The sequence below is a fragment of the Eutrigla gurnardus genome (assembly GCF_963514095.1).
Source record: "Eutrigla gurnardus genome assembly, chromosome: 7".
NCBI classification, from domain to species: Eukaryota; Metazoa; Chordata; class Actinopteri; order Perciformes; family Triglidae; genus Eutrigla; species Eutrigla gurnardus.
This window is the reverse complement of record NC_139921.1, coordinates 5,556,508-5,567,266: the sequence shown is the minus strand read 5'-3', so window position 1 is coordinate 5,567,266 and position 10,759 is coordinate 5,556,508. Positions and strand designations below refer to the sequence as shown.

General features: G+C 41.0%; 1 protein-coding gene across 1 annotated transcript in view; it reads right to left on the bottom strand.

Moving 5' to 3' along the window:
- LOC311015917 (uncharacterized protein) overlaps window positions 1-3,453 on the bottom strand; it is a 546,979-nt gene extending 543,526 nt beyond the window's left edge. The window contains exons 1-2 of the mRNA XM_084013359.1: window positions 2,737-3,453; window positions 1,393-1,515 (exon numbers count right to left, since the gene is read on the bottom strand). Coding sequence (XP_083869485.1) covers window positions 1,393-1,515; window positions 2,737-2,825 — 212 coding nt within the window. The 5' untranslated portion in view covers window positions 2,826-3,453. The remainder of the gene's footprint in view (window positions 1-1,392; window positions 1,516-2,736) is intronic.
- Window positions 3,454-10,759: the final 7,306 nt, after the last annotated feature.

Genomic DNA, 10,759 nt, shown 5'->3' with positions numbered 1-10,759 from the left:
GTCACCGCTGTAGAAAATAGTTCCCCCCCCCCCCCCCGTGCGTGTGCGTGCGTGTGTGTCCAGGTGGGATTCATCAGCCACTAATCACCTCCCAGCAGTATAAGAAGCCTGGTCTGATTGTCACTCATTGCCAGATCGTTTCGTCAGCATGAGCGGTAATTCATTGTGTCCTCAGGCCACTTCTAGTCACCTGTTGTTCTCTGTGTTTTTCGACCGTGCTTTGTTCGACCAAACCTGTGCTTTTTGTCGCTGCAGTTCTTGCCGTTCAGTCTGCCTGCCTGCTCCTTCGTCTACCAGCTTTCCCTGTGCTGCTGTATCTCACTCTGGGAAATTGTTTGTTCAGCACACGGACGCCATTACCATGTGGAGGGACGCCTCACCTGGCTTTTGGTCTTCACTGGGCACGCTCTGGAGAGCTCACCACTTGCACCATTGATGTCACCAGCCCTGTCCCCTTTATTTCCCCCGTGCACATTGCACTAGTGTTATTCTGTCACACATTAAATCACGTTTAATTGACTTTCGTTGTCGTGTCTTGCATTTGGGTCCAGTCCTCTGGTGTTCGTTCACAACAGTATCAGGTCGATGCCAGAGCCAGAAATAGTAGGATATATGATAGTTCACTGTATAAATCCCCCTTTTCCCTCATCTAAGTAAGCCCGATGGAAATACTACATTAAAAAAAACAAATAAATAATTAAACAAATAAATAAACACAAAATTATTGATTTTAGCATCTCTCGATTCTCTATCCCAAGTATAAACAGTTCAATTCCTCTAGAGCCATTTCCATTGTTGTTGCAAATTATCATGGCTAAGAATAATACTGCTTTCTGTTCCTTTTCTTCCATGGCCAAATTCCTGAATCATCGGTCCTCAATCCATCGGTTGACTCCCCTCTTCATCACAGATGACTGTAAACCCAACGAAGAGATCCTGGTGTCCTCCAAGCTTGGAGATCTCTGTTTGAGCTGCAGCCTTCCACCCGTACACTATTCCCCTCACTGTGTAAGAACCGGTGGAGCCACAACAGCAGCCCTCCACATGCCAACCTAATCTTAAATCCCTGGGCTGCCGATCATCATCTGCTTTCTATTGCTATGTCAAACTCCATAAGAAAGAAATATTAGCCTCTCAAAAGGTTTTCTCCTCACTGTCTCTTTAAGGGTTGATTATTTATTTATTATTTTTTAGTTTAATCTCAGTTAGAAAGGACTGAATTGGTCCTTTCTGTTAGAGCTTCAGTGAAGCACGACACTGTTTCTCTCATATCATCGTGGCTCAGAAGACAGCAGGTTGCAGGATTCAGGGCTGGTGGACTCAGAGTTATTGTTTAAGGGGCTAGTCTAGACCTGGTTCATCCTGTAAGGAGAGTTCAGTTTCATTTCTTACCTTCCATCAGCAGCTTGTTCAGCTTTAAAATAAAAAGGGCGACCCATAGACTGGTCACTCTTTATGGATACACAGCTGGGTCCAGGTCCAGGTCCAAGTGAGTCTGGTTTCTGCTGCTGCATCCTGATACAATAAATACAATTTAAGGAAATACTTTCCCAAGATTCTCACTATTTAAGCTTCATTCATCACAATATAAGCCACAACACGAAATTATCAAAAAACGTTATTATCACAATATGTTTGGCAGTTCAGACCATCACATTATTCATTCAGCAGACTTGACTTCATGTTGATGGACGTGTGTTTTTGTGGTTCAACAGACCAACAGAGAATCTGAATTTCCCAGTTAAACTTCCATTCCTTTCATTCAATATTAGAAGCTGATCAGCTGAAGTGTCAGCAGGTTACAGTGTTGGTCCAGGTGTATGTCAGGTTAATATTTAATCCCAATGGCTTTTTATTTGACTTATCATCAAACTTTACTGCTTCTTCTTCTCAGACAACTAAAAGTACAGAGGTCAATTAAAGTTTCTGGTCTCAGTGAGTGCTCACCAAAGTGAAAACAAATGGATTCAACAGGAGAGTCGACATAGATTCAGATCATCCCCTACATGGACTACGAAGGTCTGGACCAAGACCTGAAAACAACACGGTCTCTCTCTCATACCATTGTGGCTCAGAAGACCTAACAGTTTGCAGGATTCAGGGCTGGTGGACTTGGAGTTATTGTTTAAGGGGCTAGTCTAGACCTGATTCATCCTGTAAGGAGAGTTCAGTTTCATTTCTTACCTTCCATCAGCAGCTTGTTCAGCTTTAAAATAAAAAGGGCGACCCATAGACTGGTCACTCTTTATGGATACACAGCTGGGTCCAGGTCCAGGTCCAAGGGAGTCTGGTCTCTGCATCCTGATACAATAAATACAATTTAAGGCAATACTTTTTCCAAGATTCTCACTAGTTAAGCTTCATTCATCACAATATAAGCCAGAACACGAAATTATCAAAAAACCTTATTATTACAATACTATATTATCGTGATACATAAGTCCCCCCCTCCCCCTTTAATTAAAGCTTGTGGTCTCAGTGATTCTGGTCTCACCAAAGTGAAAACTAATGGATTCAACAGGAGAGTCGACACTAGATTCAGATCATCCCCTACATGGACTACAAAGGTCTGGACCAAGACCTGACTCTTTACCTCAAGACAGTCAGATAATAAAAAGGTTCAATTTTAAACTCAATAAAGCGATCTAGTTAATATTATGTATATTTATGTTGTTGAGTGAGAATCATGATGGTGAAGTGATCTGAGTCCTGGACACTTCGAGATCCTCGTCTCACCTCTGAGCTTTGGTCTGGCTGTCATGTCCCCCATCCTGAGTGGTTTTAGAGGGAAGGACTCCGTCCTCTCGGTCCTCACACTGATTCATAGCAGAGTCTCCACCTGCTGGCAGAGATGCACACTGTCACTACAGCAACACTGACAACAGAGAGGCAAAGTCCCGCCCCTTCCTGTGTCGCCAATGGGACCTCATTTCTAAACGGCGAGACCAATAATGTTTTAGTCCCGTTTAAGTTGCTGAGTCCAGACGACAGGAGTATAATCTCAAAGGCTTTCAGGACACAGAATGACATTACTCTAGAAAACCAACGTTAGCTTTAGACAACAAAACCAACGTTAGCTTTAGACAACAAAACCAACGTTAGCTTTAGACAACAAAACCAACGTTAGCTTTATACAACAAAACCAACGTTAGCTTTAGACAACAAAACCAATGTTAGCTTTAGACAACAAAACCAACGTTAGCTTTAGACAACAAAACCAACGTTAGCTTTAGACAACAAAACCAATGTTAGCTTTAGACAACAAAACCAATGTTAGCTTTAGAGAACAAAACCAACGTTAGCTTTAGACAACAAAACCAACGTTAGCTTTAGACAACAAAATACTACATAGAAAAAATAAAATACTACATAGACATAGTACATAATGTTGTTTAATGGTTAGAACATTCTTTTAAAGGACCTTTTTATCCAGATACATTCTAACTGACCATGCTGACTTCAACCAGCATCGCTAATAAACATTTACAAAATCTTGAAAAACCAAAACCCTGGAGGCAATGCCCTTTGGACTTATTGAAATTACTCCCTGTTTTCCATAAATCAGATTGACTTTTTAGACATCGGGAACCCTTTATTTAATTGCAAATGTCAGCAGTTACCAAGTGTGTCGTACTGGTACGATGTAAAGGAGTTTATTTTCCGTGTTTTATCCTTCTTGTATTTAACCGTTGTTGACACGGAGCCATTTTTAACTTTGTCTTTTAACTAACGGATCCATGTCGCCCAATCAACATGAAGAGAGGTGGACTACGAGAACCATGAGCAGAGGACCTTATCAAGGACTACCATGCAAGTATTATCTTCATTGATCATAAATCAAAGCTGATGATTGGCTATTCAGTTTATTATGTCAAGTTGGTGGTGGACTTTGTTTGGACCGAAATATTCATCATAGAAACAGAGTTTGAATAATTGATAGTTGATTAGAATGACTCAACTTCAATTATTGCATTAAAAACTGAATTTGAATCACATACATTGAATTTGTATAGTTATAGTTATATTTTTACAATTTTTTTGTCTTACAGTTTATTACATGTAATTCTGTAGTATGTTCTGTTTTGAAACTAGTTTTCACGGTAAAAATACTAGTAAATATCAAAGCTCTGCTTTGTTATTAGCTGAATGTTCTTAAAGTATCCACAGTAAAAGTATACAGAGCAGTGTTGTACTATTATACATGATATGAGTAGATTATTCATACTGATGCATTCAGGGGGAAGCTGTATTTTACAGCTTCAATACTTTTACTGCAGTAAAGACTGAACATTTTCACATTCTTGTATGTTTGAAATATGAGAAACTGTCACTTACCAAACTGTTCACACGGAGGAGAGACGACGGGACGATGTGTAACAGATCTCAGACACCAGGAAGTAACCAGGGATCAGAGTCCATTCATCACCATGATCCGGGCTTTTTATAGATGGTATAAAGCACCTTCAATTCAAGTTGCATAACAGAACAATAAAACAATTCAGTAAAGGTTAAACCATTAAAAAGCAACAGAAATACAGACAAGAAGTCCACAACATAAAAAGGGGGGAATGAGAACAGTTAAAATATATAAAAGGTAAGAAAATACAAACAGATGAATAACAGGAAAAATGTTCTGAACAGAAATGTTTTCAGAGCAGATTTAAGAGATTGTAATGTGGAGGCAAACTTCAGCTTGTCTGGATTTTATTCCAGACATGAAGCTGAAAACTAAGAAGCTGCCTCTCCAGGCTTTGTTCTGACTCTAGAGACAGGAAGCAGACCAGCACCTGAAGACCTGAGGGGTCCGCCCGGTATATAACACAGAAGGAGATCCGTTAAGTGCTTTATAAACATCCATTTCTGCAGCTTTAGATTTTTTTTCAAATATGTAATCTGACAGGACCCAACCACTTTACAAAGTATACCCATATTTCTTTCTCTGACATTTTTTTTACTTCTGATGCCCATGGTTTACAGATTCATTATTAATTGTCATTCTGAAATATTAGTAGTGCTTAGTAATTGTTCCTATATTGAAGATAAATAGTCTCACAACTGTTATCACATGTTGTTGAAACGTAACATTAAATTTAAATAACTGTAGTTAAAGGGATGGAGTAAAATGCACCCTAGGTAATTGTGGCGGGACAAGCACCTTCAATTCAAGTTGCATAACGTCAGATGTGGCGGGACAATCTATATAGATATAAATTCACCTTTTCATTCAATTAGTTGCATTAAATAGTGTTTGTTGTGATTATTTATTGCATTTAAATGTGCGGGGCTGCACGGTGGTGTAGTGGGTAGCACTCTCCCCTCACAGCAAGAGGGTCCTGGGTTCGATCCCCGGGTCGGCCCCGGGTTCCTTCTGTGTGGAGTTTGCATGTTCTCCCCGTGTAAGCGTGGGTTCTCTCCGGGTTTTCCGACTTCCTCCCACAGTCCAAAGACATGCAGGATGGGGATAGGTAAATTGGTGACTCTAAACTGAGACAGAAAAGGGTTCAGCAGTAGACCGCATTATCAGCTGGACCCAAGGTCGCCTACATCAAAACATGGCACCTTCTGCATTCCTGTTGTGACTACTAAGAGAGTAAACATTGGGAAACTTGAACACACTGCTAACCTAAACAATCTCATTCCTGTTCTCTCAAAATCAAAGTCAACCTCAAAGCCTGTCAATAACACCATCAGGATGGGTCTGCTAAATGTTAGGTCTCTTAATAACAAATCATTTTTAGTCAATGATTTTATTACCACTTCTAAACTTGATTTTATGTTTTTAACTGAAACATGGCTAGAACAAAATAACAGTGCAAGCATTCTGATCGAGACAGCACCCCCCAACTATAATTTTATTGATGTTTGTAGATCTGGGAAAAGAGGTGGAGGGGTTGCTGCTATATTTAAAAATACATTTCAGGGGAAACAGATGTCCCTTGGTGTTTTTCCATCATTCGAATATCTTTGTGCTGTGTTGAAATGCTCTCCCAGAGTTCTCCTGTTAATTATTTACAGGCCACCTAAATATTCGTCAAATTTTTTCGATGATTTTACTGAATTATTGTCTAGCATCTCCACTGATTTTGACTGCCTAGTTATAACTGGTGACTTTAATTTTCATATTGATGATTTGAATGACAAGGGTGCAAAAGAACTTTTTAATATTCTAGACACATTTGACCTTTCTCAACATGTGAAAGAGGCTACTTATTGTAAGGGACACACCCTGGACCTGATTATCACAAAAGGTCTCCATGTTTCTGATGTTTTTGTGACTGATCCTTCATTGTCTGATCACTTCTGTGTTTTCTTTAATATTTCTTTCATTCCTGACACACAAACAGAATCAAATAAGGTCAAAAAGCGGTACATCAATGAACATGCCAGTGTACTCTTTAAAAATGCCATCTCCTCGTTACCACCTCTAAACCCATGTCATGCTGATGATCTTGTAAACATCTTTAATTCCAAAATTCTGAATGTCATAGATGTCATTGCACCTGCTACGGTTAAAACAATTTCTGGTAAGCAAAAGGCACCCTGGAGAAAAGCTGCTGTTGTGACAGCCCAGAGAAGAGAGTGCAGGAAGGCTGAACGAATCTGGCGGAGTACTAAACTTCATATTCACCATGACATCTATAAAGAGAGCCTCCGGGCCTACAATTTAGTCTTAAAAAGTGCGAGAGAAACATACTTCTCCAATATCATAAACAACAACACTAATAAGGCGAAAACCCTATTTGCAACTGTTGACAGACTGACCAACCCCCCAACACAAATACCAGCTAAACTCCATTCCACGCAGAAATGCAATGAGTTTGCATTCTTTTATACTAATAAAATTGAAGGCATCAGACGCGCCATCAATATCTCAAACAAAAAAGTTGGATCACCACCCTGTTCAGGCAAAAGTAACACAGCAATGATGGCAAGCTTTAATGCCATAGACTCTAAAACTCTAGTGGAAACGGTGACAAATCTAAAATCATCCACCTGCTGCCTTGATGCTTTACCTACCAACTTTTTTAAGAATGTTTTTGACTGCCTATCAATAGACGTATTGCAAATAGTTAATAACTCCATTCAATCAGGCAATTTCCCAAAGGCCTTCAAAACTGCAGTCATTAAACCTCTTCTAAAAAAGCGGAGCCTAGATGCCTCTATTATCAACAACTACAGACCAATTTCAAATCTACCCTTCATAAGTAAAATAATTGAGAAAGTTGTCCTCCAACAACTAAATCACTTCCTGGCTTCAACTGGCTGCCACAACAACTTCCAGTCAGGATTTCAACCTTTTCATAGCACCGAGACGGCCCTTATTAAAGTCGTAAATGGCATCCGTCCTAACACAGACTCTGGCAAAACTTCAATATTAATGCTATTAGACCTCAGTGCTGCATTTGACACTGTCGACCACTCAATACTCTTGGACAGGTTGGAAAACTGGGTGGGGCTCTCAGGCACAGTCTTAAACTGGTTCAAGTCATATCTACAAGATAGGAACTATTTTGTTTCCATTGGCAACTTTGTATCAGAACCTACCAATGTAATGTGTGGAGTCCCCCAAGGTTCAATCTTGGGGCCAACTTTATTCAACATCTACATGCTCCCACTAGGACAAATCATGCAAAATAATAACATTGACCATCATTGCTATGCCGATGACACCCAAATCTATGTAGCACTATCACCAAACGACTATCGCCCCATAGATCTTCTGTGCCAGTGCATTTAGCAAGTCAAAGACTGGATGTGCCAAAACTTCCTACAACTAAATGAGGACAAAACTGAGATAATTGCTTTTGGTGCTAAAAAAGAAAGTTTTAAAGTAATTCAACACCTTCACTCTCTGTCCCTGAAAACCTCAAACAAAGCCAGAAATCTTGGGGTTATTATGGATTCTGATTTACATTTCGACAGTCACGTTAAATCAGTAACAAAATCAGCCTACTATCACCTAAAAAATGTAGCAAGACTTAGAGGGCTCATGTCAGCTCAAGACTTAGAAAAACGTGTACATGCCTTTATTACTAGTAGGCTAGACTACTGTAATGGTCTCCTTGCAGGTCTTCCGAAAAAAAAAACTGTCAGGCAGCTACAGCTTGTTCAGAACGCTGCTGCTAGAGTTCTTACAAAGACCAAAAAATGTGAGCACATTACACCAATTCTTAAATCCTTACATTGGCTCCCTGTATGTCAGAGTATTGATTTCCAAGTCCTCCTGCTCACATATAAATCACTACATGGTCTAGGACCGAAGTATATCACTGATATGCTCCCACTACATAAGCCTTCTAGACCACTAAGATCTTCTGAGACCAATCTGTTAGTGATTCCCAGAGTAAACAACAATCACGGGAGAGCATCATTTAGTCACTATGCAACAAATGGCTGGAATAAACTTCCTGAAGATGTAAGACTTGCCCCAACTCTGACCACTTTTAAAACTAGACTGAAAACTGTTATGTTCACCATAGCTTTCTGCTAAATCTTTTAATGTCTGCACTGTTTTTAATTATTGCAAATATGTTTTTATTCTCTTTTCTTTCTGTAATGCATTTTTAAATTTTTATTATTTTCTTTTAATTCTTCTATTTTTTTTTCTTCTCACTTTGTTTTATGATGTGAAGCACTTTGAGTCTGCCTTGTGTATGAAATGTGCTATACAAATAAAGTTGCCTTGCCTTGCCTTGCCTAAATTGCCCGTAGGTGTGAATGTGAGCGTGAATGGTTGTTTGTCTCTACATGTCAGCCCTGTGATAGACTGGCGACCTGTCCAGGGAGTACCCTGCCATCGCCCAATGACAGCTGGGATCGGCTCCAGCCCCCCCGCGACCCTGAATACAGGATAAGCGGTAGAAAATGGATGGATGGATGGATGGATGGATGGATTTAAATGTGCCTGGAACTGTGGAAACCTGCCTGTGAGGTCTTGGTGACGTGTGCGCACTGCGCACCGGTCAGCCAAACTGCCACTCCGCCAGCTGTAATTCGTCTTGAATGAATGGACTTTATTTGCGCCTTGCGCCTTACGCCAAGAGTAGACAAGGTTGGAGCTGGCGGGCTTTCGGCCAAGTCTCGGCGAGGCTTTTTGACCTTCCTCAGCACCAAGCTGAATCTGTGACGCCTCCCCCTGCTACGCTGCCACACCCATCTTGGCGCAGGCGATCCACCAAACTGCCAAACTGACCGTGCGCAAGGCTGCGCGGGTCGAAACTTGCATTACGCCGGCTCCGCCACCCTCCGCCGCCCTGCGCTGCACCACGAAACTAGGGCCCATAGGGTCTGTACTCACAAAACAGTGTCAACACTTGTTGCCTTGTTTTGTGAGTACGTGTCCTACTGCTATTGGTAACATTCCATGCATTATTAGTGGGGTAATTTACGAGATATATACACTGTACCATCGCACCAGTACTAAGCCATTCGGCTGATAGTGTCACACCAGTTTGTCAAGTGGAGTTATTTTGTCCTGTCTCCATGTCTGTCTTGTCATTTCCTGTTTTATTTTGGAAAGTAACTCTCCTCTCGTTTCAGGTCACTTGCCCTTCCTTATATGCCCCAGTCTGACGTCACCCCTGATTCCTGATTGTCTCCACCTGTCACCCATTACCCTCATGTGTTAAATAGTCTGCATCTCCCTTTGTCCTGTGTCTTGTCATGTGTGGAGTCGCCATCTATCAAGTCAAGTCAAAGTTATAGCAATTCAGTAGTCTGCCTCATTAGAGAGTTTTTTGTTGGCCTTTGCCGTTGTATTATTTCATAGCCTGTTTAAGTTAGAAATCCTCGTACCTAGTTATAGATTTTCTATTTCGTTATAGATAGTAGGCTTTTGTTATTAGACCTAGTTGTAGTTTTTCCCTCTCCGGAGGCATTTTATGTTAGACCTGTTTTTCCCCGTATTGATAGTAGGTTATTTTGTTATCAGTCCTAGTTGTAGTTATTCCCTCCCTGGAGGCGTTTTTAGTTTAGAGCGTTGTTTTGTTTATTCCCCCCTTAGCTCATAGGGTTGTTTTGTTGTAAGTGTTCATAGCCATCCCTCCTTTGAGGCATCTTCTGTTTTGGTATTTCTGTACGGCCTGAATAAAGTCCTGCGTCCTTTTGAAAACTCTGCTTCCGAGTCCTATCCTTGTGTCCTGGGCGTGATAGATAGCCCTATCTTGACCAATGCTGACCATCGCTAAAAATGCTTCTGAGGGGGTATTTGGCTGGATGTCATGGTGGAAATTTCCCTGGAAACCCTGTGTTTCACATCGCAACGCTATGAACTAGGCTTGGGCGGTAATACGGTAATACGGTATACCACGGGTCTTAAAAATATCAACGGTATCAGTTTCAATACCGTCATTAAAAAAATGCAATGCACTTATATAGGAGAGAGAGAGAGAGAGAGAGAGCGAGAGAGAGCGAGAGCGAGCGAGAGCGAGCGAGATCGAGAGATGGCGAGTCACGCACCGAGTGACCTGGTCTCAAAGAAGAACACAACTTCTGCAGTTTAGCAGTATTTCGGGTTCCGACCTAATGAGAAGTAGAGCTTAGTTCTGGCCCAGAAAATCAAGCCCGCCCTACCCAAGCCCGTTCGCGTAAGGTAAGGAGATTATGCCGACCCACAATTCCTTGCAAGAGCAAACTTAATTTTGTCTAAAGAAAGGAAGGAAGCTGCTTTGTATGTTGTTGGTAAGTCAGAAACTAATTGTAGATTTGGGTTTCGGCATTCTGTGAGTAGAGCTAGTTGTAACATTTAGTCTTGTCTAGA